Source organism: Thalassophryne amazonica, chromosome 3 (genome assembly GCF_902500255.1).
Source record: "Thalassophryne amazonica chromosome 3, fThaAma1.1, whole genome shotgun sequence".
Classification (NCBI taxonomy): Eukaryota; Metazoa; Chordata; class Actinopteri; order Batrachoidiformes; family Batrachoididae; genus Thalassophryne; species Thalassophryne amazonica.
The window spans coordinates 59712479-59740379 of record NC_047105.1 but is presented as its reverse complement, the minus strand read 5'-3'; the positions used below and the strand labels follow the sequence as shown (position 1 = coordinate 59740379).

General features: G+C 48.0%; 1 protein-coding gene across 3 annotated transcripts in view; it reads left to right on the top strand.

The window, feature by feature from the left end:
* The first annotated feature begins 24235 nt into the window (after positions 1 to 24235).
* The window catches only part of patz1 (POZ/BTB and AT hook containing zinc finger 1), a 45988-nt gene continuing 42322 nt past the window's right edge, over positions 24236 to 27901 (top strand). For all 3 annotated transcript variants that reach the window (XM_034166429.1, XM_034166428.1, XM_034166427.1), the window contains exon 1: positions 24236 to 25632. In XM_034166429.1, coding sequence (XP_034022320.1) covers positions 24389 to 25632 — 1244 coding nt within the window. In that variant the 5' untranslated portion in view covers positions 24236 to 24388. The remainder of the gene's footprint in view (positions 25633 to 27901) is intronic.

Genomic DNA, 27901 nt, shown 5'->3' with positions numbered 1-27901 from the left:
TAGATTACAATTTGTTCATGTAAATGGGGAATCTTCTTCACAGACTAAAGTTAATTATGGAGTTCCACAAGGTTCTGTGCTAGGACCAGTTTTATTCACTTTATACATGCTTCCCTTAGGCAGTATTATTAGACAGCATTGCTTAAATTTTCATTGTTACGCAGATGATACCCAGCTTTATCTATCCATGAAGCCAGATGACACACACCAATTAGCTAAACTCCAGGATTGTCTTACAGACATAAAGACATGGATGACCTCTAATTTCTTGCTTTTAAACTCAGATAAAACTGAAGTTATTGTACTTGGCCCCACAAATCTTAGAAACATGGTGTCTAACCAGATCCTTACTCTGGATGGCATTACCCTGACCTCTAGTAATACTGTGAGAAATTGGAGTCATTTTTGATCAGGATATGTCATTCAATGCGCATATTAAACAAATATGTAGGACTGCTTTTTTGCTTTTGCGCAATATCTCTAAAATTAGAAAGGTCTTGTCTCAGAGTGATGCTGAAAAACTAATTCATGCATTTATTTCCTCTATGCTGGACTATTGTAATTCATTATTATCAGGTTGTCCTAAAAGTTCCCTGAAAAGCCTTCAGTTAATTCAAAATGCTGCAGCTAGAGTACTGACAGGGACTAGAAGGAGAGAGCATATCTCACCCATATTGGCCTCTCTTCATTGGCTTCCTGTTAATTCTAGAATAGAATTTAAAATTATTCTTCTTACTTATAAGGTTTTGAATAATCAGGTCCCATCTTATCTTAGGGAGCTCATAGTACCATATCACCCCAATAGAGCGCTTCGCTCTCAGACTGCAGGCTTACTTGTAGTTCCTAGGGTTTGTAAGAGTAGAATGGGAGGCAGAGCCTTCAGCTTTCAGGCTCCTCTCCTCTGGAACCAGCTCCCAATTCGGATCAGGGAGACAGACACCCTCTCTACTTTTAAGATCAGGCCTAAAACGTTCCTTTTTGCTAAAGCTTATAGTTAGGGCTGGATCAGGTGACCCTGAACCATCCCTTAGTTATGCTGCTATAGACTTAGACTGCTGGGGGGTTCCCATGATGCACTGAGTGTTTCTTTCTCTTTTTGCTCTGTATATACCACTCTGCATTTAATCATTAGTGATTGATCTCTGCTCCCCTCCACAGCATGTCTTTTTCCTGGTTCTCTCCCTCAGCCCCATCCAGTCCCAGCAGAAGACTGCCCCTCCCTGAGCCTGGTTCTGCTGGAGGTTTCTTCCTGTTAAAAGGGAGTTTTTCCTTCCCACTGTCGCCAAGTGCTTGCTCACAGGGGGTCGTTTTGACCGTTGAGGTTTTTCCATAATTATTGTATGGCTTTGCCTTACAATATAAAGTGCCTTCGGGCAACTGTTTGTTGTGATTTGGTGCTATATAAATAAAATTGATTTGATTTGATTTATTAATGATAGTTGACAGTAATTAGAGGTCAGAGTAGGGTCTTTTTCTGGTTCCAATATAAGTTTTATTGCTGCAGCATTCATATGAGTGGGAATTTGACCTTTAGTCCAAATTTCTGAAACAGTCCTAAAGAATAGTGGAGCCAGTGTCTGCCAAAAATGTTTCAGGAATTCAGGAGGAAAGCCACCTGGACCCGGAACCCTGCCATTAGGCATTTAATCAAAGCTGCATGTAGTTCTATGATAGTTACAGGAGTGTCTAATGATTCAGTGTGCTCTTTAGATAGTTGAGGCAGGTTTAGATTATCAAGGAATGACTGGATAGCTACTGGATTAGGTGCATTCTCTGATTAATATAGATTACTATAATAGTTCTTAAATATCTGATTAATTTCCTGTGGTTACTGTGTGTAGTTTCCAGCTTGATCCCGGATAGATGTTATCCTTGATTATTCCTTATTGCATTGTAGTTGATTTGCCAGAAATGTACATGATTTATTATTATGTTTGAAATTATTATATCTAAGTCGTTGAATGAGGAACTCCGTTTTTTCTGTATAATGTTGTCAAGCTGGAATTTTGCATTATTTAATTCTGACAGATTGATCACTTGCGTCTGCCGCATATTTGTTTGTTAAATGTTTAATTTTTTCTTCAAGATCATTTTCTAATTTATGCTCCATTTTCTTTTTATAAGAGGAATATGAAATAATTTTCCCTCTAAATACTGCTTTTCCTGTTTCCCAAAGCAAAGAAGGAGAAACACTCGGAGAGTCAAGTCTGCCCACTCTCTTATGATTTTATCAAATTCATAGTGTTGTGTGGGCCGCCAGAAGAGGAGGTACTGCTGGCCCACCACCAGAGGGCGCCCTGCCTGAAGTGCGGGCTTCAGGCACGAGAGGGCGCTGCCGCCACGGACACAGCCGGGAGTGACAGCTGTTACTCATTACTTCCTGACAGCTGTCACTCATTCTTCATCATCTCACTCCATAAAACCCAGACGTCATCTCCACTTCATCGCCGAGATATCATACTTCATTGGAGGTAATATCCTCAGCCGTTTTGTGTTACAATATTATTTGTATATTGTGAGTGTTTGCAGGAGTACCGGTACCTCTGTCGGTGGAAGCTGAGAGAGCGCTAGAAGGCACTCTTTTCCCCTGAGGAATCACTACAGTACTCTGCAAGTTATAGAGTGAGAGGTGGAGGTGGCATTCCCACCGTTATTGTTACTGGGTGTGCACACACCTACACTTGACTGTCTTTGTTCTCGCCAGCAGTACCAGATCCGACAGTCGGGGACGGTGATCACCTGGGAATTTGGGACTTGGAGGCTCCAGTATTCACCAGGTTCGGTGGTGGCGGAAATCGTGTGGTTCTGGCTCTTCTCAGGACAGACGTCTTCTATCCTCGAGCCTGCCCACACGTCACCTTTGTGATTTGACTGTAATTATATTCTGAGATTGTCTGTATTTCATTGTGCACATTTCACAACATTAAATTGTTACTTTTTAGCTCATCTATTGACCGTTCATTTGCGCCCCCTGTTGTGGGTCCATGTCACTACACTTTCACAACAGGATATCTCGGCCAGCGTCATGGACTCCGAGGGGCGTCACCCGGCTGTTGAACGACCAATGGGAGAGCAGGGAGCGCAGGCGTCTGTAGAAGGCGTGATTGGTGAGCTACAGCACATTCTCACCGCCTTTATGGCTCGGTTGGATCAAATGACCGAGCAAAACATCCTCCTGAACCGCAGGGTGGAGGCTCTCTCCGCGCAGATGGCGGCGAGTGCTCAGGGTGCTGCTGCAGCTCCTCCTCCTGCCGACCCTGTGCAGGATATGAACGTTCCAGTGGTGGTTCAACAACCCCTCCCACCATCCCCTGAAGCATACATAAGCCCTCCTGAGCCGTACGGAGGTTGTGTGGAGACATGCGCGGACTTTCTCATGCAGTGTTCGCTCGTCTTCGCACAACGTCCCATCATGTACGCGTCAGATGCTAGTAAAATAGCTTATGTGATTGCTCTGCTTCGGGGTAAGGCACGCGCCTGGGCTACGGCGCTCTGGGAACAGAACTCACGGTTGTTATCAGCATACACTGGGTTTGTGGGGGAGTTCAGAACAGTGTTCGATCACCCTAACAGAGGAGAGACAGCTTCAACAATGCTGCTGTCAATGCGACAGGGGCGCTGATGTGCAGCCGAATTTGCAGTCGACTTCCACATCGCGGCTGCGAGGTCCGGCTGGAATGACGTTGCGCTCCGCGCCGCCTTCATAAACGGACTGTCATTGGTCCTGAAGGAGCATCTGGTTGCTAAGGAGGAACCGCGGGATTTAGATGGGCTTATCGATCTCGTTATACGGTTAGACAATCGGTTGGAGGAACGCCGTCGGGAGCGAGGCAAAGGACGTGGCCAGATACGCGCCGCCCCTCTCCCTTCCGGTTTCGAAAAGGGGCCGCCCTCCCCACGCTCCACAGCCGCAGCGCTCTGTGGGGCAACAGCTCCCCCTGCTGACGTTGTTAGGGAAACGCACAGGGCCAAAATGAGGAGGCTGATCCGCGGGGAGTGTTTTCTCTGCAGCTCAAAAGAGCACACACAGAAAAACTGCCCCAAACGGCCACAACAACAACCGCCCTCAGAGACTGGGCTAAGGGGGGGTCAAAACATTCACGTGAGACACACACAGATTGCCACACGACTCCCAGTTACAATCCTGAGCGGGGATTTAACCCTTCAAGCCCCAGCACTGGTGGACACGGGGTCAGAAGGGAATTTGCTAGACAGCAGATGGGCAAGGGAGGTAGGGCTCCCTCTGGTGGCGCTTCCTTCGCCATTGCAGGTTCGGGCACTAGATGGCACCCTCCTCCCTTTAATCACACACAAGACACAACCAGTAACTCTGGTGGTGTCTGGAAACCATCGGGAGGAGATTGAGTTTTTTGTAACTCCTTCTACCTCCCGCGTGATTTTGGGCTTCCCATGGATGTTGAAGCACAATCCCCGGATTGATTGGCCGTCTGGGGTGGTGGTTCAGTGGAGCGAAACCTGCCATCGGGTGTGTTTAGGATCCTCGGTTCCTCCCGGTTTACAGGCTAAGGAGGAGGTCAAAGTCCCTCCCAATCTGACGGCAGTGCCGGTTGAGTACCACGATCTTGCTGACGTCTTCAGCAAGGATCTGGCACTCACCCTTCCCCCGCACCGTCCGTACGATTGTGCCATTGATTTGGTTCCAGGCACTGAGTTCCCGTCCAGCAGGCTGTACAACCTCTCACGACCTGAGCGCGAATCAATGGAGACCTACATCCGGGACTCATTAGCTGCCGGGCTGATCCCGAACTCCACCTCCCCGATGGGGGCAGGTTTCTTTTTTTGTGGGCAAGAAAGATGGCGGACTCCGTCCATGCATTGATTACAGGGGGCTGAATGAGATTACGGTTCGCAATCGATACCCGTTGCCATTGTTGGATTCCGTGTTCACCCCCCCTGCATGGAGCCAAAATCTTTACTAAGCTGGATCTTAGAAATGCGTATCACCTGGTTCGGATCCGGAAGGGAGACGAATAGAAGACGGCATTTAACACCCCGTTAGGTCACTTTGAGTACCTGGTCATGCCGTTCGGCCTCACCAACGCCCCCGCGACGTTCCAAGCCTTGGTTAACGACGTCTTGCGGGACTTCCTGCACCGATTCATCTTCGTATATCTGGACGATATTCTCATCTTTTCTCCAGATCCTGAGACCCATGTCCAGCATGTACGTCAGGTCCTGCAGCGGTTGTTAGAGAACCGATTGTTTGTGAAAGGCGAGAAGTGTGAGTTTCACCGCACGTCTTTGTCCTTCCTGGGGTTTATCATCTCCTCTAACTCCGTCGCCCCTGATCCGGCCAAGGTTGCGGCGGTGAGAGATTGGCCCCAACCAACAAGCCGTAGGAAGCTGCAACAGTTCCTCGGCTTTGCTAATTTCTATAGGAGGTTCATTAAGGGCTACAGTCAGGTAGTTAGCCCCCTGACAGCCCTGACCTCTCCAAAAGTCCCCTTCACCTGGTCGGATCGGTGCGAAGCCGCGTTCAAGGAGTTGAAACGACGGTTCTCTACTGCGCCAGTTTTGGTGCAGCCCGACCCTAGCCACCAGTTCGTGGTTGAAGTGGACGCCTCTGACTCAGGGATAGGAGCCGTGCTGTCCCAGAGCGGAGAGACCGATAAGGTTCTTCACCCGTGTGCCTACTTTTCACGCAGGTTGACCCCGGCTGAACGGAACTATGACGTCTGCAATCGAGAACTCCTTGTGGTGAAAGAGGCTCTTGAGGAGTGGAGACACCTGTTGGAGGGAGCGTCTGTGCCGTTCACGGTTTTCACTGACCATCGGAACCTGGAGTATATCAGGACCGTCAAGCGGCTGAACCCCAGGCAAGCCCGCTGGTCACTGTTCTTCGGGCGTTTTGACTTCCGGATCACCTATCACCCCGGGACCAAGAACCAGAGGTCGGATGCCTTGTCCCGGGTACACGAAGAGGAGGTCAAAACTGCACTGTCGGATCCACCGGAGCCCATCCTGCCGGAGTCCACTATCGTGGCCACCCTCACCTGGGACATGGAGAAGATCGTCCGGGAGGCCCTGGCACGGAGCCCGGACCCAGGAACAGGTCCGAAGAACCGTTTGTACGTCCCACCAGAGGCCAGAGCTGCAGTCTTGGACTTCTGTCACGGTTCCAAGCTCTCCTGTCATCCAGGGGTGCGAAGGACCGTGGCAGTTGTCCGGCAGCGCTTCTGGTGGGCGTCTATGGAGGCCGACGTCCGGGAGTATATCCAGGCCTGCACCACCTGTGCCAGGGGCAAGGTAGACCATAAAAGGTCCCAAGGACTTCTCCAGCCGCTACCGGTGCCTCATCGCCCCTGGTCCCACATCGGCCTGGATTTCGTCACGGGCCTCCCGCCGTCCCAGGGCAACACCACCATCTTCACGATAGTGGACCGATTCTCCAAGGCGGCCCACTTCGTGGCCCTCCCGAAGCTCCCAACAGCCCAGGAGACAGCAGACCTCCTGGTCCACCACGTCGTCCGTCTGCATGGGATACCCACCGACATCGTCTCTGATCGTGGTCCCCAGTTCTCCTCACACGTCTGGAGGAGCTTCTGCAGGGAACTGGGGGCCACCGTGAGCCTCTCGTCCGGGTACCATCCACAGACGAACGGACAGGCAGAGCGGGCCAACCAGGAACTGGAACAGACCCTCCGCTGCGTAACATCCGCGCACCCGACGGCCTGGAGTAACCATCTGGCCTGGATCGAGTATGCGCATAACAGCCAGGTGTCTTCTGCCACCGGCCTCTCCCCATTTGAGGTGTGTTTGGGGTACCAGCCCCCATTATTTCCCGTGGTGGAGGGAGAGGTCGGTGTGCCCTCGGTCCGGGCCCATCTTCGGAGGTGCCGTCGGGTGTGGCGCACCGCCCGTTCTGCCTTGTTGAAAGCCCGGACGAGGGCCAAGACCCATGCAGACCGCCGGTGGTCCCCGGCCCCTGCATACCAGCCCGGGCAGGAGGTGTGGTTGTCAACGAAGAACATCCCCCTGCAAGTACAGTCTCCTAAACTAATGGACAGGTTCATCGGACCCTTCCGTATCCTCAAGGTCTTCAGCCCTGCCGCAGTGAAGCGGATCCACCCGGTCTTCCACGTTTCCAGGATCAAACCTCACCACACCTCACCCCTCTGTGCTCCCGGTCCGGCGCCGCCTCCTGCCCGGATCATTGACGGGGAGCCGGCTTGGACAGTGCGCCGGCTCCTGGACGTCCGTCGAATGGGCCAGGGGTTCCAATATCTGGTGGACTGGGAGGGGTATGGACCCGAAGAACGCTCCTGGGTGAAGAGGAGCTTCATCCTGGATCCGGCCCTCCTGGCCGACTTCTACCGCCGACACCCCGATAAACCTGGTCGGGCGCCAGGAGGCGCCCATTGAGGGGGGGGGTCCTGTTGTGTGGGCCGCCAGAAGAGGAGGTACTGCTGGCCCACCACCAGAGGGCACCCTGCCTGAAGTGCGGTCTTCAGGCACGAGAGGGCGCTGCCGCCACGGACACAGCCGGGAGTGACAGCTGTTACTCATTACTTCCTGACAGCTGTCACTCATTCTTCATCATCTCACTCCATAAAACCCAGACGTCATCTCCACCTCATCGCTGAGATATCATACTTCATTGGAGGTAATATCCTCAGCCGTTTTGTGTTACAATATTATTTGTATATTGTGAGTGTTTGCAGGAGTACCGGTACCTCTGTCGGTGGAAGCTGAGAGAGCGCTAGAAGGCACTCTTTTCCCCTGAGGAATCACTACAGTACTCTGCAAGTTATAGAGTGAGAGGTGGAGGTGGCATTCCCACCGTTATTGTTACTGGGTGTGCACACACCTACACTTGACTGTCTTTGTTCTCGCCAGCAGTACCAGATCCGACAGTCGGGGACGGTGATCACCTGGGAATTCGGGACTTGGCGGCTCCAGTATTCACCAGGTTCGGTGGTGGCGGAAATCGTGTGGTTCCGGCTCTTCTCAGGACAGACGTCTTCTATCCTCGAGCCTGCCCACACGACACCTTTGTGATTTGACTGTAATTATATTCTGAGATTGTCTGTATTTCGTTGTGCACATTTCACAACATTAAATTGTTACTTTTTGGCTCATCTATTGACCGTTCATTTGCGCCCCCTGTTGTGGGTCCATGTCACTACACTTTCACAACACATAGTCCTTTAAAAGTGAGGTACTAAAGCGCCATGAATGAGACGGTTTAATAGTGGATTCTACTTGTACGGAAAGTGACCCAGGAGCATGATTGCTGATAGTGATGGAATGAATTTTAGAATTAATTTTGGGAGTTATAGAATTACTAGAGAGGAACAAGTCAATTCTACGTAGAATGAGACTGATATACAGGAGAGAAAAATGTGTATTCCTTTGTCAATGTATTTTTGATTCCCAACTATCTACCAAATCAAAGTCATCCATATACTCCTTTATAGTTTTGACAGACTGAGAAAGCCTTACAGATGTTGGAGCACTGGAATGATCTAAAGACGGGTTTAAAGCAACATTAAAGTCCCCTCCAATGATGACTGCCGAATTGGCCATTAAATTAGAAATTTGTGAAAACAATGTATGAAAAAAGGTTGGGTCATCATTATTGGGAGCATATAAATTAACAATTGTAAATATTTCACCCGAAATAGTTGCCTGGGTTATTATATACCGACCTTCAGGATTCGTCACAGAGTTATTAAGAATGAATGGAACTCTTCTATGAACTAATATACTTACTCCTCTCTGTCTGCTGTTATAAGAAGATGAAAAACGTTGACTAAATATTAGGCTGGTCAGTATATTTTCCTCTGTTTTAGATAGATGTGTTTCTTGTAGAAGACAAATATCTGCATTTCATTTTGCAATGTGATTCATGATTTTTACCTTCTTTGCCTGTGAGCAAATGCCACGTACATTCCATGATACCAGTTTTAGAGGATGCATATTAAAGAAAAAAAGAATTCTGATACTGCATATTGAAAAGGCTCTCCAAAAAGACAAACAGACACAAGTACGACATGCATAAAACATAAATTACACCTGTGCATATTGAGTGAGTGTAGCGAGTGTAAACAAGTTAAAGTGGGAGCGTTTTTAAATTATCCATCTTCTTAAGACTGCGGAGATCCTCAGAAGAGCCACGGGGTTGTGAATGGATTCCGATACAGCTGACCATCTACAGTTTATCTACTACCAAGTATGCACGTTGATTATTCTGCCTGTGCTGTTTCATGATTGGGTAAAGAATCTGCAGTCGTTCAAAGAAGTGAAGTCTGTGTCGCCTAAAGAACTACCTGAGGAACAGCAGTAGGCACAGACAAACCAGTGACCCTGTGTCACTCCTGGCAATTAACCCTCAGAGAACATGGCCTCTGGACAGCAACCAAATCACTGATGCTTTTGCTCTTAACCACAACAACAGGCGCATTGTGCTGTTATGAAGACATCAATGATAGGTGAAAGAATTTCTCTCTGCCTGCTTTTGGCATTTTTCCTTGAGGCTATAGGATACATGTGTAGGTCTGTGGATATTTGTATTGTACAGAAGCCTAGATTTGTGTGTGTGATTTTGGTCATTCTGTATGTCATTAGTGACTGTCGCAGGTCAGAATGTGGCTATGTGTAGCAGAGAGTCGTCGTGACACATGAGCCCATAACTCTGTCAAAAATGCCAAGCTCCACAATAGCACCTGCAGAAAAAGTCTCTGGAGACTGTCAGCACCTGTGTGGGCACAGACAACCCCTGGTTCCTTACCGTATTGCGCTCTGGGCTGGCCGCAGTTCTGTGCACAACTCCAGTAACAGCAGTCTTGGTAATCAAAATTGGTTGATGAGCCAATTATCGTCACTTGCAAGTAAATCCTCGTGTTCCCTGAATACACGCTCACATCAGATTGCACCTTTTGCAAGGTCCTCTAACAATACTAATGCAGCCACTGTTAGTGCCATTTTACGCATCACTTTGTGCATGCTTTTATATCCATCCATATAACTGTAAACACGTGGGTGTGTTAATCGATCATCACTGTGTCGCTGATGTGCACATTGATGACTTCTTGCTTTCACACTATTAATGGTTCCCAGCATCACCTTTACAAGTCCACAGTGGAACAATAGTAACTCATAGTAACGACCAGGTGGACGATAGATAATAACAAATAAAACTGTTTTTTGGGACTTCCAATTTGGATGGACAAGACTAAGAGTAAAGCTTTCAAATGAATTAAAGCTCTGTCTGGGTTTTTGATTAATTAATAAGCTATAAGAGTCAGAGCTCTATTGAGCCGAGTATTCCTTTAACTTTAACTAGTAATGACTTCATGACTTTCTTTGCTAATAAAATTTTAACTATTAGAGAAAAAATTACTCATAACCATCCCAAAGACATACCGTTATCTTTGGCTGCTTTCAGTGATGCCGGTATTTGGTTAGACTCTTTCTCTCCGATTGTTCTGTCTGAGTTATTTTCATTAGTTACTTCCTCCAAACCATCAACATGTCTATTAGACCCCATTCCTACCAGACTGCTCAAGGAAGCCCTACCATTAATTAATGCGTCGATCTTAAATATGATCAATCTATCTTTATTAGTTGGCTTTCATAGTACAGAAACAGCATTAGTGAAGGTTACAAATGATCTTCTTATGGCCTCAGACAGTGGACTCATCTCTGTGCTTGTTCTGTTAGACCTCAGTGCTGCTTTTGATACTGTTGACCATAAAATTTTATTACAGAGATTAGAGCACGCCATAGGTATTAAAGGCACTGCACTGCGGTGGTTTGAATCATATTTATCTAATAGATTACAATTTGTTCATGTAAATGGGGAATCTTCTTCACAGACTAAAGTTAATTATGGAGTTCCACAAGGTTCTGTGCTAGGACCAGTTTTATTCACTTTATACATGCTTCCCTTAGGCAGTATTATTAGACAGCATTGCTTAAATTTTCATTGTTACGCAGATGATACCCAGCTTTATCTATCCATGAAGCCAGATGACACACACCAATTAGCTAAACTCCAGGATTGTCTTACAGACATAAAGACATGGATGACCTCTAATTTCTTGCTTTTAAACTCAGATAAAACTGAAGTTATTGTACTTGGCCCCACAAATCTTAGAAACATGGTGTCTAACCAGATCCTTACTCTGGATGGCATTACCCTGACCTCTAGTAATACTGTGAGAAATTGGAGTCATTTTTGATCAGGATATGTCATTCAATGCGCATATTAAACAAATATGTAGGACTGCTTTTTTGCTTTTGCGCAATATCTCTAAAATTAGAAAGGTCTTGTCTCAGAGTGATGCTGAAAAACTAATTCATGCATTTATTTCCTCTATGCTGGACTATTGTAATTCATTATTATCAGGTTGTCCTAAAAGTTCCCTGAAAAGCCTTCAGTTAATTCAAAATGCTGCAGCTAGAGTACTGACAGGGACTAGAAGGAGAGAGCATATCTCACCCATATTGGCCTCTCTTCATTGGCTTCCTGTTAATTCTAGAATAGAATTTAAAATTATTCTTCTTACTTATAAGGTTTTGAATAATCAGGTCCCATCTTATCTTAGGGAGCTCATAGTACCATATCACCCCAATAGAGCGCTTCGCTCTCAGACTGCAGGCTTACTTGTAGTTCCTAGGGTTTGTAAGAGTAGAATGGGAGGCAGAGCCTTCAGCTTTCAGGCTCCTCTCCTCTGGAACCAGCTCCCAATTCGGATCAGGGAGACAGACACCCTCTCTACTTTTAAGATCAGGCCTAAAACGTTCCTTTTTGCTAAAGCTTATAGTTAGGGCTGGATCAGGTGACCCTGAACCATCCCTTAGTTATGCTGCTATAGACTTAGACTGCTGGGGGGTTCCCATGATGCACTGAGTGTTTCTTTCTCTTTTTGCTCTGTATATACCACTCTGCATTTAATCATTAGTGATTGATCTCTGCTCCCCTCCACAGCATGTCTTTTTCCTGGTTCTCTCCCTCAGCCCCATCCAGTCCCAGCAGAAGACTGCCCCTCCCTGAGCCTGGTTCTGCTGGAGGTTTCTTCCTGTTAAAAGGGAGTTTTTCCTTCCCACTGTCGCCAAGTGCTTGCTCACAGGGGGTCGTTTTGACCGTTGAGGTTTTTCCATAATTATTGTATGGCTTTGCCTTACAATATAAAGTGCCTTCGGGCAACTGTTTGTTGTGATTTGGTGCTATATAAATAAAATTGATTTGATTTGATTTATTAATGATAGTTGACAGTAATTAGAGGTCAGAGTAGGGTCTTTTTCTGGTTCCAATATAAGTTTTATTGCTGCAGCATTCATATGAGTGGGAATTTGACCTTTAGTCCAAATTTCTGAAACAGTCCTAAAGAATAGTGGAGCCAGTGTCTGCCAAAAATGTTTCAGGAATTCAGGAGGAAAGCCACCTGGACCCGGAACCCTGCCATTAGGCATTTAATCAAAGCTGCATGTAGTTCTATGATAGTTACAGGAGTGTCTAATGATTCAGTGTGCTCTTTAGATAGTTGAGGCAGGTTTAGATTATCAAGGAATGACTGGATAGCTACTGGATTAGGTGCATTCTCTGATTAATATAGATTACTATAATAGTTCTTAAATATCTGATTAATTTCCTGTGGTTACTGTGTGTAGTTTCCAGCTTGATCCCGGATAGATGTTATCCTTGATTATTCCTTATTGCATTGTAGTTGATTTGCCAGAAATGTACATGATTTATTATTATGTTTGAAATTATTATATCTAAGTCGTTGAATGAGGAACTCCGTTTTTTTCTGTATAATGTTGTCAAGCTGGAATTTTGCATTATTTAATTCTGACAGATTGATCACTTGCGTCTGCCGCATATTTGTTTGTTAAATGTTTAATTTTTTCTTCAAGATCATTTTCTAATTTATGCTCCATTTTCTTTTTATAAGAGGAATATGAAATAATTTTCCCTCTAAATACTGCTTTTCCTGTTTCCCAAAGCAAAGAAGGAGAAACACTCGGAGAGTCAAGTCTGCCCACTCTCTTATGATTTTATCAAATTCATAGTGTTGTGTGGGCCGCCAGAAGAGGAGGTACTGCTGGCCCACCACCAGAGGGCGCCCTGCCTGAAGTGCGGGCTTCAGGCACGAGAGGGCGCTGCCGCCACGGACACAGCCGGGAGTGACAGCTGTTACTCATTACTTCCTGACAGCTGTCACTCATTCTTCATCATCTCACTCCATAAAACCCAGACGTCATCTCCACTTCATCGCCGAGATATCATACTTCATTGGAGGTAATATCCTCAGCCGTTTTGTGTTACAATATTATTTGTATATTGTGAGTGTTTGCAGGAGTACCGGTACCTCTGTCGGTGGAAGCTGAGAGAGCGCTAGAAGGCACTCTTTTCCCCTGAGGAATCACTACAGTACTCTGCAAGTTATAGAGTGAGAGGTGGAGGTGGCATTCCCACCGTTATTGTTACTGGGTGTGCACACACCTACACTTGACTGTCTTTGTTCTCGCCAGCAGTACCAGATCCGACAGTCGGGGACGGTGATCACCTGGGAATTTGGGACTTGGAGGCTCCAGTATTCACCAGGTTCGGTGGTGGCGGAAATCGTGTGGTTCTGGCTCTTCTCAGGACAGACGTCTTCTATCCTCGAGCCTGCCCACACGTCACCTTTGTGATTTGACTGTAATTATATTCTGAGATTGTCTGTATTTCATTGTGCACATTTCACAACATTAAATTGTTACTTTTTAGCTCATCTATTGACCGTTCATTTGCGCCCCCTGTTGTGGGTCCATGTCACTACACTTTCACAACAGGATATCTCGGCCAGCGTCATGGACTCCGAGGGGCGTCACCCGGCTGTTGAACGACCAATGGGAGAGCAGGGAGCGCAGGCGTCTGTAGAAGGCGTGATTGGTGAGCTACAGCACATTCTCACCGCCTTTATGGCTCGGTTGGATCAAATGACCGAGCAAAACATCCTCCTGAACCGCAGGGTGGAGGCTCTCTCCGCGCAGATGGCGGCGAGTGCTCAGGGTGCTGCTGCAGCTCCTCCTCCTGCCGACCCTGTGCAGGATATGAACGTTCCAGTGGTGGTTCAACAACCCCTCCCACCATCCCCTGAAGCATACATAAGCCCTCCTGAGCCGTACGGAGGTTGTGTGGAGACATGCGCGGACTTTCTCATGCAGTGTTCGCTCGTCTTCGCACAACGTCCCATCATGTACGCGTCAGATGCTAGTAAAATAGCTTATGTGATTGCTCTGCTTCGGGGTAAGGCACGCGCCTGGGCTACGGCGCTCTGGGAACAGAACTCACGGTTGTTATCAGCATACACTGGGTTTGTGGGGGAGTTCAGAACAGTGTTCGATCACCCTAACAGAGGAGAGACAGCTTCAACAATGCTGCTGTCAATGCGACAGGGGCGCTGATGTGCAGCCGAATTTGCAGTCGACTTCCACATCGCGGCTGCGAGGTCCGGCTGGAATGACGTTGCGCTCCGCGCCGCCTTCATAAACGGACTGTCATTGGTCCTGAAGGAGCATCTGGTTGCTAAGGAGGAACCGCGGGATTTAGATGGGCTTATCGATCTCGTTATACGGTTAGACAATCGGTTGGAGGAACGCCGTCGGGAGCGAGGCAAAGGACGTGGCCAGATACGCGCCGCCCCTCTCCCTTCCGGTTTCGAAAAGGGGCCGCCCTCCCCACGCTCCACAGCCGCAGCGCTCTGTGGGGCAACAGCTCCCCCTGCTGACGTTGTTAGGGAAACGCACAGGGCCAAAATGAGGAGGCTGATCCGCGGGGAGTGTTTTCTCTGCAGCTCAAAAGAGCACACACAGAAAAACTGCCCCAAACGGCCACAACAACAACCGCCCTCAGAGACTGGGCTAAGGGGGGGTCAAAACATTCACGTGAGACACACACAGATTGCCACACGACTCCCAGTTACAATCCTGAGCGGGGATTTAACCCTTCAAGCCCCAGCACTGGTGGACACGGGGTCAGAAGGGAATTTGCTAGACAGCAGATGGGCAAGGGAGGTAGGGCTCCCTCTGGTGGCGCTTCCTTCGCCATTGCAGGTTCGGGCACTAGATGGCACCCTCCTCCCTTTAATCACACACAAGACACAACCAGTAACTCTGGTGGTGTCTGGAAACCATCGGGAGGAGATTGAGTTTTTTGTAACTCCTTCTACCTCCCGCGTGATTTTGGGCTTCCCATGGATGTTGAAGCACAATCCCCGGATTGATTGGCCGTCTGGGGTGGTGGTTCAGTGGAGCGAAACCTGCCATCGGGTGTGTTTAGGATCCTCGGTTCCTCCCGGTTTACAGGCTAAGGAGGAGGTCAAAGTCCCTCCCAATCTGACGGCAGTGCCGGTTGAGTACCACGATCTTGCTGACGTCTTCAGCAAGGATCTGGCACTCACCCTTCCCCCGCACCGTCCGTACGATTGTGCCATTGATTTGGTTCCAGGCACTGAGTTCCCGTCCAGCAGGCTGTACAACCTCTCACGACCTGAGCGCGAATCAATGGAGACCTACATCCGGGACTCATTAGCTGCCGGGCTGATCCCGAACTCCACCTCCCCGATGGGGGCAGGTTTCTTTTTTTGTGGGCAAGAAAGATGGCGGACTCCGTCCATGCATTGATTACAGGGGGCTGAATGAGATTACGGTTCGCAATCGATACCCGTTGCCATTGTTGGATTCCGTGTTCACCCCCCCTGCATGGAGCCAAAATCTTTACTAAGCTGGATCTTAGAAATGCGTATCACCTGGTTCGGATCCGGAAGGGAGACGAATAGAAGACGGCATTTAACACCCCGTTAGGTCACTTTGAGTACCTGGTCATGCCGTTCGGCCTCACCAACGCCCCCGCGACGTTCCAAGCCTTGGTTAACGACGTCTTGCGGGACTTCCTGCACCGATTCATCTTCGTATATCTGGACGATATTCTCATCTTTTCTCCAGATCCTGAGACCCATGTCCAGCATGTACGTCAGGTCCTGCAGCGGTTGTTAGAGAACCGATTGTTTGTGAAAGGCGAGAAGTGTGAGTTTCACCGCACGTCTTTGTCCTTCCTGGGGTTTATCATCTCCTCTAACTCCGTCGCCCCTGATCCGGCCAAGGTTGCGGCGGTGAGAGATTGGCCCCAACCAACAAGCCGTAGGAAGCTGCAACAGTTCCTCGGCTTTGCTAATTTCTATAGGAGGTTCATTAAGGGCTACAGTCAGGTAGTTAGCCCCCTGACAGCCCTGACCTCTCCAAAAGTCCCCTTCACCTGGTCGGATCGGTGCGAAGCCGCGTTCAAGGAGTTGAAACGACGGTTCTCTACTGCGCCAGTTTTGGTGCAGCCCGACCCTAGCCACCAGTTCGTGGTTGAAGTGGACGCCTCTGACTCAGGGATAGGAGCCGTGCTGTCCCAGAGCGGAGAGACCGATAAGGTTCTTCACCCGTGTGCCTACTTTTCACGCAGGTTGACCCCGGCTGAACGGAACTATGACGTCTGCAATCGAGAACTCCTTGTGGTGAAAGAGGCTCTTGAGGAGTGGAGACACCTGTTGGAGGGAGCGTCTGTGCCGTTCACGGTTTTCACTGACCATCGGAACCTGGAGTATATCAGGACCGTCAAGCGGCTGAACCCCAGGCAAGCCCGCTGGTCACTGTTCTTCGGGCGTTTTGACTTCCGGATCACCTATCACCCCGGGACCAAGAACCAGAGGTCGGATGCCTTGTCCCGGGTACACGAAGAGGAGGTCAAAACTGCACTGTCGGATCCACCGGAGCCCATCCTGCCGGAGTCCACTATCGTGGCCACCCTCACCTGGGACATGGAGAAGATCGTCCGGGAGGCCCTGGCACGGAGCCCGGACCCAGGAACAGGTCCGAAGAACCGTTTGTACGTCCCACCAGAGGCCAGAGCTGCAGTCTTGGACTTCTGTCACGGTTCCAAGCTCTCCTGTCATCCAGGGGTGCGAAGGACCGTGGCAGTTGTCCGGCAGCGCTTCTGGTGGGCGTCTATGGAGGCCGACGTCCGGGAGTATATCCAGGCCTGCACCACCTGTGCCAGGGGCAAGGTAGACCATAAAAGGTCCCAAGGACTTCTCCAGCCGCTACCGGTGCCTCATCGCCCCTGGTCCCACATCGGCCTGGATTTCGTCACGGGCCTCCCGCCGTCCCAGGGCAACACCACCATCTTCACGATAGTGGACCGATTCTCCAAGGCGGCCCACTTCGTGGCCCTCCCGAAGCTCCCAACAGCCCAGGAGACAGCAGACCTCCTGGTCCACCACGTCGTCCGTCTGCATGGGATACCCACCGACATCGTCTCTGATCGTGGTCCCCAGTTCTCCTCACACGTCTGGAGGAGCTTCTGCAGGGAACTGGGGGCCACCGTGAGCCTCTCGTCCGGGTACCATCCACAGACGAACGGACAGGCAGAGCGGGCCAACCAGGAACTGGAACAGACCCTCCGCTGCGTAACATCCGCGCACCCGACGGCCTGGAGTAACCATCTGGCCTGGATCGAGTATGCACATAACAGCCAGGTGTCTTCTGCCACCGGCCTCTCCCCATTTGAGGTGTGTTTGGGGTACCAGCCCCCATTATTTCCCGTGGTGGAGGGAGAGGTCGGTGTGCCCTCGGTCCGGGCCCATCTTCGGAGGTGCCGTCGGGTGTGGCGCACCGCCCGTTCTGCCTTGTTGAAAGCCCGGACGAGGGCCAAGACCCATGCAGACCGCCGGTGGTCCCCGGCCCCTGCATACCAGCCCGGGCAGGAGGTGTGGTTGTCAACGAAGAACATCCCCCTGCAAGTACAGTCTCCTAAACTAATGGACAGGTTCATCGGACCCTTCCGTATCCTCAAGGTCTTCAGCCCTGCCGCAGTGAAGCGGATCCACCCGGTCTTCCACGTTTCCAGGATCAAACCTCACCACACCTCACCCCTCTGTGCTCCCGGTCCGGCGCCGCCTCCTGCCCGGATCATTGACGGGGAGCCGGCTTGGACAGTGCGCCGGCTCCTGGACGTCCGTCGAATGGGCCAGGGGTTCCAATATCTGGTGGACTGGGAGGGGTATGGACCCGAAGAACGCTCCTGGGTGAAGAGGAGCTTCATCCTGGATCCGGCCCTCCTGGCCGACTTCTACCGCCGACACCCCGATAAACCTGGTCGGGCGCCAGGAGGCGCCCATTGAGGGGGGGGTCCTGTTGTGTGGGCCGCCAGAAGAGGAGGTACTGCTGGCCCACCACCAGAGGGCACCCTGCCTGAAGTGCGGTCTTCAGGCACGAGAGGGCGCTGCCGCCACGGACACAGCCGGGAGTGACAGCTGTTACTCATTACTTCCTGACAGCTGTCACTCATTCTTCATCATCTCACTCCATAAAACCCAGACGTCATCTCCACCTCATCGCTGAGATATCATACTTCATTGGAGGTAATATCCTCAGCCGTTTTGTGTTACAATATTATTTGTATATTGTGAGTGTTTGCAGGAGTACCGGTACCTCTGTCGGTGGAAGCTGAGAGAGCGCTAGAAGGCACTCTTTTCCCCTGAGGAATCACTACAGTACTCTGCAAGTTATAGAGTGAGAGGTGGAGGTGGCATTCCCACCGTTATTGTTACTGGGTGTGCACACACCTACACTTGACTGTCTTTGTTCTCGCCAGCAGTACCAGATCCGACAGTCGGGGACGGTGATCACCTGGGAATTCGGGACTTGGCGGCTCCAGTATTCACCAGGTTCGGTGGTGGCGGAAATCGTGTGGTTCCGGCTCTTCTCAGGACAGACGTCTTCTATCCTCGAGCCTGCCCACACGACACCTTTGTGATTTGACTGTAATTATATTCTGAGATTGTCTGTATTTCGTTGTGCACATTTCACAACATTAAATTGTTACTTTTTGGCTCATCTATTGACCGTTCATTTGCGCCCCCTGTTGTGGGTCCATGTCACTACACTTTCACAACACATAGTCCTTTAAAAGTGAGGTACTAAAGCGCCATGAATGAGACGGTTTAATAGTGGATTCTACTTGTACGGAAAGTGACCCAGGAGCATGATTGCTGATAGTGATGGAATGAATTTTAGAATTAATTTTGGGAGTTATAGAATTACTAGAGAGGAACAAGTCAATTCTACGTAGAATGAGACTGATATACAGGAGAGAAAAATGTGTATTCCTTTGTCAATGTATTTTTGATTCCCAACTATCTACCAAATCAAAGTCATCCATATACTCCTTTATAGTTTTGACAGACTGAGAAAGCCTTACAGATGTTGGAGCACTGGAATGATCTAAAGACGGGTTTAAAGCAACATTAAAGTCCCCTCCAATGATGACTGCCGAATTGGCCATTAAATTAGAAATTTGTGAAAACAATGTATGAAAAAAGGTTGGGTCATCATTATTGGGAGCATATAAATTAACAATTGTAAATATTTCACCCGAAATAGTTGCCTGGGTTATTATATACCGACCTTCAGGATTCGTCACAGAGTTATTAAGAATGAATGGAACTCTTCTATGAACTAATATACTTACTCCTCTCTGTCTGCTGTTATAAGAAGATGAAAAACGTTGACTAAATATTAGGCTGGTCAGTATATTTTCCTCTGTTTTAGATAGATGTGTTTCTTGTAGAAGACAAATATCTGCATTTCATTTTGCAATGTGATTCATGATTTTTACCTTCTTTGCCTGTGAGCAAATGCCACGTACATTCCATGATACCAGTTTTAGAGGATGCATATTAAAGAAAAAAAGAATTCTGATACTGCATATTGAAAAGGCTCTCCAAAAAGACAAACAGACACAAGTACGACATGCATAAAACATAAATTACACCTGTGCATATTGAGTGAGTGTAGCGAGTGTAAACAAGTTAAAGTGGGAGCGTTTTTAAATTATCCATCTTCTTAAGACTGCGGAGATCCTCAGAAGAGCCACGGGGTTGTGAATGGATTCCGATACAGCTGACCATCTACAGTTTATCTACTACCAAGTATGCACGTTGATTATTCTGCCTGTGCTGTTTCATGATTGGGTAAAGAATCTGCAGTCGTTCAAAGAAGTGAAGTCTGTGTCGCCTAAAGAACTACCTGAGGAACAGCAGTAGGCACAGACAAACCAGTGACCCTGTGTCACTCCTGGCAATTAACCCTCAGAGAACATGGCCTCTGGACAGCAACCAAATCACTGATGCTTTTGCTCTTAACCACAACAACAGGCGCATTGTGCTGTTATGAAGACATCAATGATAGGTGAAAGAATTTCTCTCTGCCTGCTTTTGGCATTTTTCCTTGAGGCTATAGGATACATGTGTAGGTCTGTGGATATTTGTATTGTACAGAAGCCTAGATTTGTGTGTGTGATTTTGGTCATTCTGTATGTCATTAGTGACTGTCGCAGGTCAGAATGTGGCTATGTGTAGCAGAGAGTCGTCGTGACACATGAGCCCATAACTCTGTCAAAAATGCCAAGCTCCACAATAGCACCTGCAGAAAAAGTCTCTGGAGACTGTCAGCACCTGTGTGGGCACAGACAACCCCTGGTTCCTTACCGTATTGCGCTCTGGGCTGGCCGCAGTTCTGTGCACAACTCCAGTAACAGCAGTCTTGGTAATCAAAATTGGTTGATGAGCCAATTATCGTCACTTGCAAGTAAATCCTCGTGTTCCCTGAATACACGCTCACATCAGATTGCACCTTTTGCAAGGTCCTCTAACAATACTAATGCAGCCACTGTTAGTGCCATTTTACGCATCACTTTGTGCATGCTTTTATATCCATCCATATAACTGTAAACACGTGGGTGTGTTAATCGATCATCACTGTGTCGCTGATGTGCACATTGATGACTTCTTGCTTTCACACTATTAATGGTTCCCAGCATCACCTTTACAAGTCCACAGTGGAACAATAGCTGTAGAAACGTGCGTATGCCAACCTGGATTTTTGTGTGACACACCGCACATTTCCATGTGGAGATGGGCGTACTCCAGGTTTTTGTGTGTAAGCACGCTTTGTACATGAGGCTCCTGGACTCTGCCAGCAGAAGTTTCTATGTGGTGAAAGTGTGTAACTTGTACACTCTTCTCGGCAGTGACGTTCATGTCACTGGGGCCTCCCTTTAAGATTGAGGAGCTCCTGTCAAGATCTTCAACAGTCATGAGTTTGCTGCGTACAAGTGTTAAATGCCAGATGGCTTTGCAGCAGAATGAAGGTCCAAGTTTTCTTACTGTATGGTTGAGTTGGACACTATCCATTGGCCTAAGGTGATGACTGGATGACTTGGGTCTCTTTAGAACATCCTCGAGTACCGTTGGAATACCTAGTGGCTATTTGAAGAGACTTAAAATGAGTCATTTGTACTGTAAGGGAGTGTCTACTTCATTTTGGGCATGTCATGTGGAATGTTACCCTGCATGATCCACCACATAGGAGCCTGAGTCACTGGAGAAGGCCAAGGAGATGCATAAGTGATCTGGCTTCAGCAGATTGTTACTTTCTGGAGCCATACAGGACTAACGGTGGTGTTAAGGAAGTGGCGAAAAACAACACCAGCACATGCTCCCAGACATGAATTTCTATGAAAGTATTACAAGCAACTTATGTGTTCATGCACACAAACCCTGTGGTGAGTGCAGCTTTCATGTAATAGTGTTGAACCATCCATAAAACCACATATTACTGAACAGGTGGCGCGGCAGACAAGTATGGTATTATACACAAGGACAAAGTTGCTTTTTCTCCCCCTGATTGATGTGCATTGAAGTCAACTAGTCTAGTAGCTTTCATCCTAGTTACATTTAATATAAATTACAAGCTGCTGCACTGTAAGACTATGCCTGTTTAACTCAAACATCTTTGCTGTTAAATGTGTATCACAAAATGAGCCATTATGTGCTTTTAAAAAAAATGGCAAATTGCATAAAATACATAGTTTCCAAAGATGTAAAAACAAATGTAACCTATTTTTCCCAGACTTACCTCATGTAGTGGTTTTAAGTCCCTGTTATAAGCTGTCACAGCTCGTCTTCGGCTTTTATTTTGAAAGCAGAGAGCGGAAGTGTTATAGGCAGAGTGGTGTGATTGATTTGACAGAAAAAGAGTGAAGTGAGGAATAAAACGACTTCATGAGAACTCAAGCCTCCTCATTTATTGTTTTATGGTTCTTATAAGACAGGCCAAAGACTCGGCTACATTGGTGGCAGCGGTGGGAGCACCGAGGCTCATGAGAAGCAGAAGCTGTATTATGATGGAGCAGTCGGTCACCAGCCACATGCAGAAGGGGATCTGGTGTAGCTGCGTGACCCGATAGAGGACCGTATGAAACTTGCTCCTCACTGGAAGGGACCCTACAAGATCCTGTCAGTGTTGGGCTCTCAGGGGGAGTCTGGACTCACCTATCAGATTGGCAGTCCTTTGGACTTTAATGGACTGGGACAGGTTGTCCATTATGACAGACTGAAACCTTGCACCCTACCGACGCCTGCTGGTTTTTCTGATGGCTGTCCAGCCTTTTCTCTTCATGCTCCCTCGCTGCTGGTCGAGGGGTTGCTGGAGGGGGACTGGGTGGCTGAGGAGCCACGGGTCACTGGTGACACAGGGACTGTTCCCGATTGCTGGCGACAGTGAACCACAGTTGACCGTTTCTCATTCTGGGAGGTCTGTGAGACCATCAGTTTATTTCAAAGACTTCATCACATATAAATAGATGACCACAATAAGGTTCCTGCTGCTGAACGTCTGTCGAGGGTTAATTCACGTGTTCAATTACAGTGGTAGTGCGTTGTACCATGGGTATGTAGTATGTCTGAATATCATGGTGTATTTGTGTTATCTGGGGTATGTGAGAGTGGATGTTAAGGATGGAAGAACCGGCCTGGTCCGTCTGCCTCGTTGGTACACTGCTTGTCTTCTTCTTCTTCTTCTTCGTCTTTCGGCTGTTCCCGTTAGGGGTCGCCACAGCAGATTAATCGTTTCCATCTCACCCTGTCCCCTGTATCTTCCTCTGTCACACCAACCACCTGCATGTCTTCCCTCAGCACATCCATACACCTCCTCTTTGGCCTCCCTCTTCTCCTCCTGCCTGGTGGTTCCATCCTCAGCATCCTTCTCCCTATATACCCTGGGTCCCTCCTCTGCACATGTCCAAACCATCTCAAGCTCGCCTCTCTGACTTTGTCTCCAAATTGTCCCACCTGAGCTGTCCCTCTGACATGTTCATTCCTAATCTTGTCCATTCTTGTCTCCTCCTCTTTTTGTCGACTGCTTGTGCCTGTGTTTTTTTGTTGTTGTTTTGCACTTCTGTTGTTGCTGTTTTGAAATGGGGACGTTTCTTTTTGCTAGAGAGGTATGTAACCTATTTTTCCACACTTACCTCATATTGTGGTTTTAAGTCCCTGTTATAAGCTGTTACCACAACTCATGTCTTCGGCTTTTATTTTGAAAGCGTAGAGCGGAAGTGTAGGCAGTGTGGTGTGGTTGATTTGACAGAAAAAGTGAAGCGAGGAATAAAACGACTTCATGAGAACTTAAGCCTCCTCATTTATTGTTTTATGGTTCTTATAAGACAGGCCATTGACTCGGCTACACAAATTGACTTATTTCCATTGTCCTCAGAAACTAAACTGGCACAACTAAATTAAATGCATATAACTATAAAAGGTAGGTTCGCACTGGTGTGATGACATAGGTCAAGCAATTTAAAAATAAGTATGAAATTTATTTTTTTTTAAATGGTTGACTGATATTTTCACATTTTATGCCATAAATGCATGTGATAAAGCGAACTTGGACGGAGTATGTGCGTGTGGTGTTTTGCTGAAAGATGTTCCTAATCATTTGTCGCCCCGGCCTGAAGAACTCCATTTGCTTACACTTTAAATGATTTTTTAAAAGAATTCAAAATATTGTAGCATTAAGTTTCTTTAATCTGCACTCTAAAATATTTCACACTAAACACTGACTTAAATCGGGTTTTTGTGTTGGGGGAGGGGTCTAACTGATCAGACAGGAAGAGATCGGCTCGTCTGCTTGTTAGCATTTTATCCATAAACATCGCTGTAAAGCTGTGGTCGAGCTCCCACATGATAGCTGTTTCAAGGGGAGAAATATAAGGAAAAGGACAAATTTCTCAGCCAAAGAGGATGATTAAAAACGGCAACCCCCACCCTCGAAGAAACAGGGGTTAGAGTTCACAGGAAGCGGGGGGGGGGGGGTCTGCCATTTTTTCCCCGCTGCTGCTAATGCTAAGATGCTAAGCCGACGGGGAGGGGCGGCTGGTTTTGTGTTTTTGTAGCTAACTGCTATCACCTGATCCCGTAAAACCGCTGTCGATAAACGCGTCGAATTCTCCCAATCGCCACCGCAAAAGCCACCGTTATTGGATGAATCCGGCATGGAGAAAGTAGCGGAGCCGTCTTGGACTTCTTCGTACACCTACCAGGTGAGCAAGCACAGCGCCGAGATGCTACACAACCTCAACGTTCAGAGGAAAGATGGAGGCAGATTCTGCGACGTGATCCTGCGCGTTGGCGAGGACAGCTTCCCGGCTCACAAAGCGGTACTGGCCGCTTGCAGCGAGTACTTCGAGTCCGTCTTCAGCCGCCAGTCTGAGGGAGAAGCCAAGGAGCTGGAGATGCACACGATTAGCCCCAAAGTTTTTAAAGACATCCTGGATTTCGCTTACACCTCCCGGATCGTGGTGCGGCTGGAGTGTTTCCCGGAGTTGATGACGGCTGCCAAGTTCTTGCTGATGCGGTCAGTCATCGAGATTTGTCAGGAGGTCATCAAACAGTCGAACGTGCAGATCCTCGTCCCGACGTCGCGGGGCGGCGAGGCCAGCCTGTTCCAGGCCGCTGCCGCCGGTGCTGCTGAGCTCGGCTTCCCCGTGCTGCAGCAGGATTTACTCAACGGCACCGGGGTGTTAGTGAACGGGCAGACTTTTCCGAACCACGCTCAAATTCACGTGGACCACGGTGAGCGCACGAGCGCAGAGTTATTGGAGGAAGGCGGTGAGTCGTCGGTGCCCGTCCTCGAGCCCGTCGAAGGACTTCCTGTTTCCCCGTCAGTTGATCTAACGGGAAACACGTTTAACCACGACGCAGCTTCTCCGGCGTCCAAGCGGGGCAGAGGGAGACCAAAGAAAGCCACAGTGGAGGCTGTTCTACACTTTAACCACTGCACCACCACCACGACGCAGAAGGACACGGTGCTGTTTCCCTGCGGGACGTGCGGAAAAGCTTTCACGGAAGCTTCTCGTTTGAAAAACCACGAAGCGCAGCACGGAGCGTCGTCCTGTGGCGGCCTGGCGGCAGCGGGCACCCTCTCGCTGCTAAATCATCCTCAGGCCGTGCTTATGGAAAACGGCGTACAGCTCCACGCAGGACTGACTGTGGACAGCAGCCGCAAACGGGAGAGGACCAGGCGGCATGTCGGCTGCGACATCTGCGGGAAAGTTTTCCGCGACGTTTACCACCTGAATCGACACAAGTTGTCCCACTCCGGGGAGAAGCCGTACGCCTGCCATGTGTGCGGCCTCCGCTTCAAGCGCAAGGACAGAATGTCGTACCATGTGCGCTCCCACGACGGCTCGGTCGGCAAACCTTACGTGTGCCAAAGCTGTGGGAAAGGGTTTTCCAGGTGAGTGTGTTGTGGCTGTGGGGCTTCACGTTCGCCAGTGTTCGACAGTTCATCTCTGTATCACTGATCTGAAAAGTAATAAGTGTAATACTTGCTCAAATCAATGTCAGTAGACTAAATATCAAACTTGTCCAAGGTGTTCTTCAGGTTGGTCACCTTGTATATTATATTAAGCTTCACCTTGACACACGTCTTTCTCAAGATGTTACATACATACAACAGTTCAGAACCCCTCTGTGCTACAGTTAGAATTGAAATGGCCCCAACATCAAACTTGACCAAGATCTTAGTGAGGCAACCTTGTGCACAAAGCTGACACATGAAGTCCTTATGAAGTTATTGCCTGCACAAGGTTTCAGAGAGTCTGCCTCCTTGGTGGCCATAACTGCAATGAAAATGCATGCAACAGCAAGTTTGTCTGAGGTTTAGTTCAGTAGCCTTGTACAGTTTTGTTCAAAATAACAGCAGTGTATTTTGTAAAAAAAAAAAAAAAGTGAGTAAATCTTGCTTACCAAACCCACGTTCATCTTGTTGGTCTGTAACCAAGATGCTGCTCACTTGCTGGTGTGTCTGGGTCATTGTCTTGTTGAAACACCCATTTCAAGGGCGTTTCCTCTTCAGCATAAGGCAACATGAGCTCTTGAAAGTATTTTGATGTGTTCAAACTGATCCATGATCTCTGGTATTCCATAAATGGACCAGACACCGTAGTATGAGAAACATCCCCAAATCAAATCAATTTTATTTATATAGCGCCAAATCACAACAAACAGTTGCCCCAAGGTGCTCTATATTGTAAGGCAAAAGCCATACAATAATTACAGAAAAACCCCAACGGTCAAAACGACCCCCTGTGAGCAAGCACTTGGCGACAGTGGGAAGGAAAAACTCCCTTTTAACAGGAAGAAACCTCCAGCAGAACCAGGCTCATGGAGGGGCAGTCTTCTGCTGGGACTGGTTGGGGCTGAGGGGAGAGAATCAGGAAAAAGACATGCTGTGGAAGAGAGCAGAGATCAATCACTAATGATTAAATGCAGAGTGGTGCATACAGAGCAAAAAGAGAAAGAAACACTCAGTGCATCATGGGAACCCCCCAGCAGTCTAAGTCTATAGCAGCATAACTAAGGGATGGTTCAGGGTCACCTGATCCAGCCCTAACTATAAGCTTTAGCAAAAAGGAAAGTTTTAAGCCTAATCTTAAAAGTAGAGAGGGTGTCTGTCTCCCTGATCTGAATTGGGAGCTGGTTCCACAGGAGAGGAGCCTGAAAGCTGAAGGCTCTGCCTCCCATTCTACTCTTAAAAACCCTAGGAACTACAAGTAAACCTGCAGTCTGAGAGCGAAACGCTCTATTGGGGTGATATGGTACTATGAGGTCCCTAAGATAAGATGGGACCTGATTATTCAAAACCTTATAAGTAAGAAGAAGAATTTTAAATTCTATTCTAGAATTAACAGGAAGTCAATGAATCACGATGCTTGCTTCACTGTTTTCGTAGTGTACTTGTACTGTGGCTTGAATTTAGTTTTTGGGAGTCGACTGACAAACTGTCTGTACCCTAGAACCAAAAAGATCACTTGCTTTTATCCATCCACAAACTGTTCCAGCCAATGTGTTTTTGGGAAATTATAAGCTCTTCAGCACATCATTTCTTTCAACAATGGGACTTTGTGGGGGCTTCTTGCCCATAGCTTGGCTTCACATAGGCATTTTGTAATTGTTACAGTGCTCACAGGTAATGTTACACCTTCTTGGATCACCCTGGAGCTGATCATTGGCTGAGTCTTTGTCATTCTGCCTATTCTTTGATCCATTTGAATTAAGGCTGCATGATATCATTTAAACATTGCCATCGCGATGTGCACGTGTGTGGTTGTTACATCACGGGACTCGCGATGTGGCATAATTAAATTAAGCATGCACGTTTACATTGGCAAGGGTAAAAATACATTTTCGTTTCTCTTGACTGACCAATAAAAGACGTTGAAGACTTTGAATTTACTAAAATAACAGATCCTTATCAATACTGCTTGTGAATTTTCTGTGTACTAAAAGTAGGCTCTCCAGGTTTTCTATGTCAACATTTTATTGAATCTTACTGTAAATAAATATGAAATTGGTCCCTGGATCCTTGATCTCTGGACATAAATAAAAATGAATAAAATCTGTACATAGTCACTGGATCCTTAATGTGCATGATGGAGCCTTGCTCTCTGGGCATAAATAGAAATAAACAAAATCTGTAGTTTTTGTCCAAAGCATTTACTTAA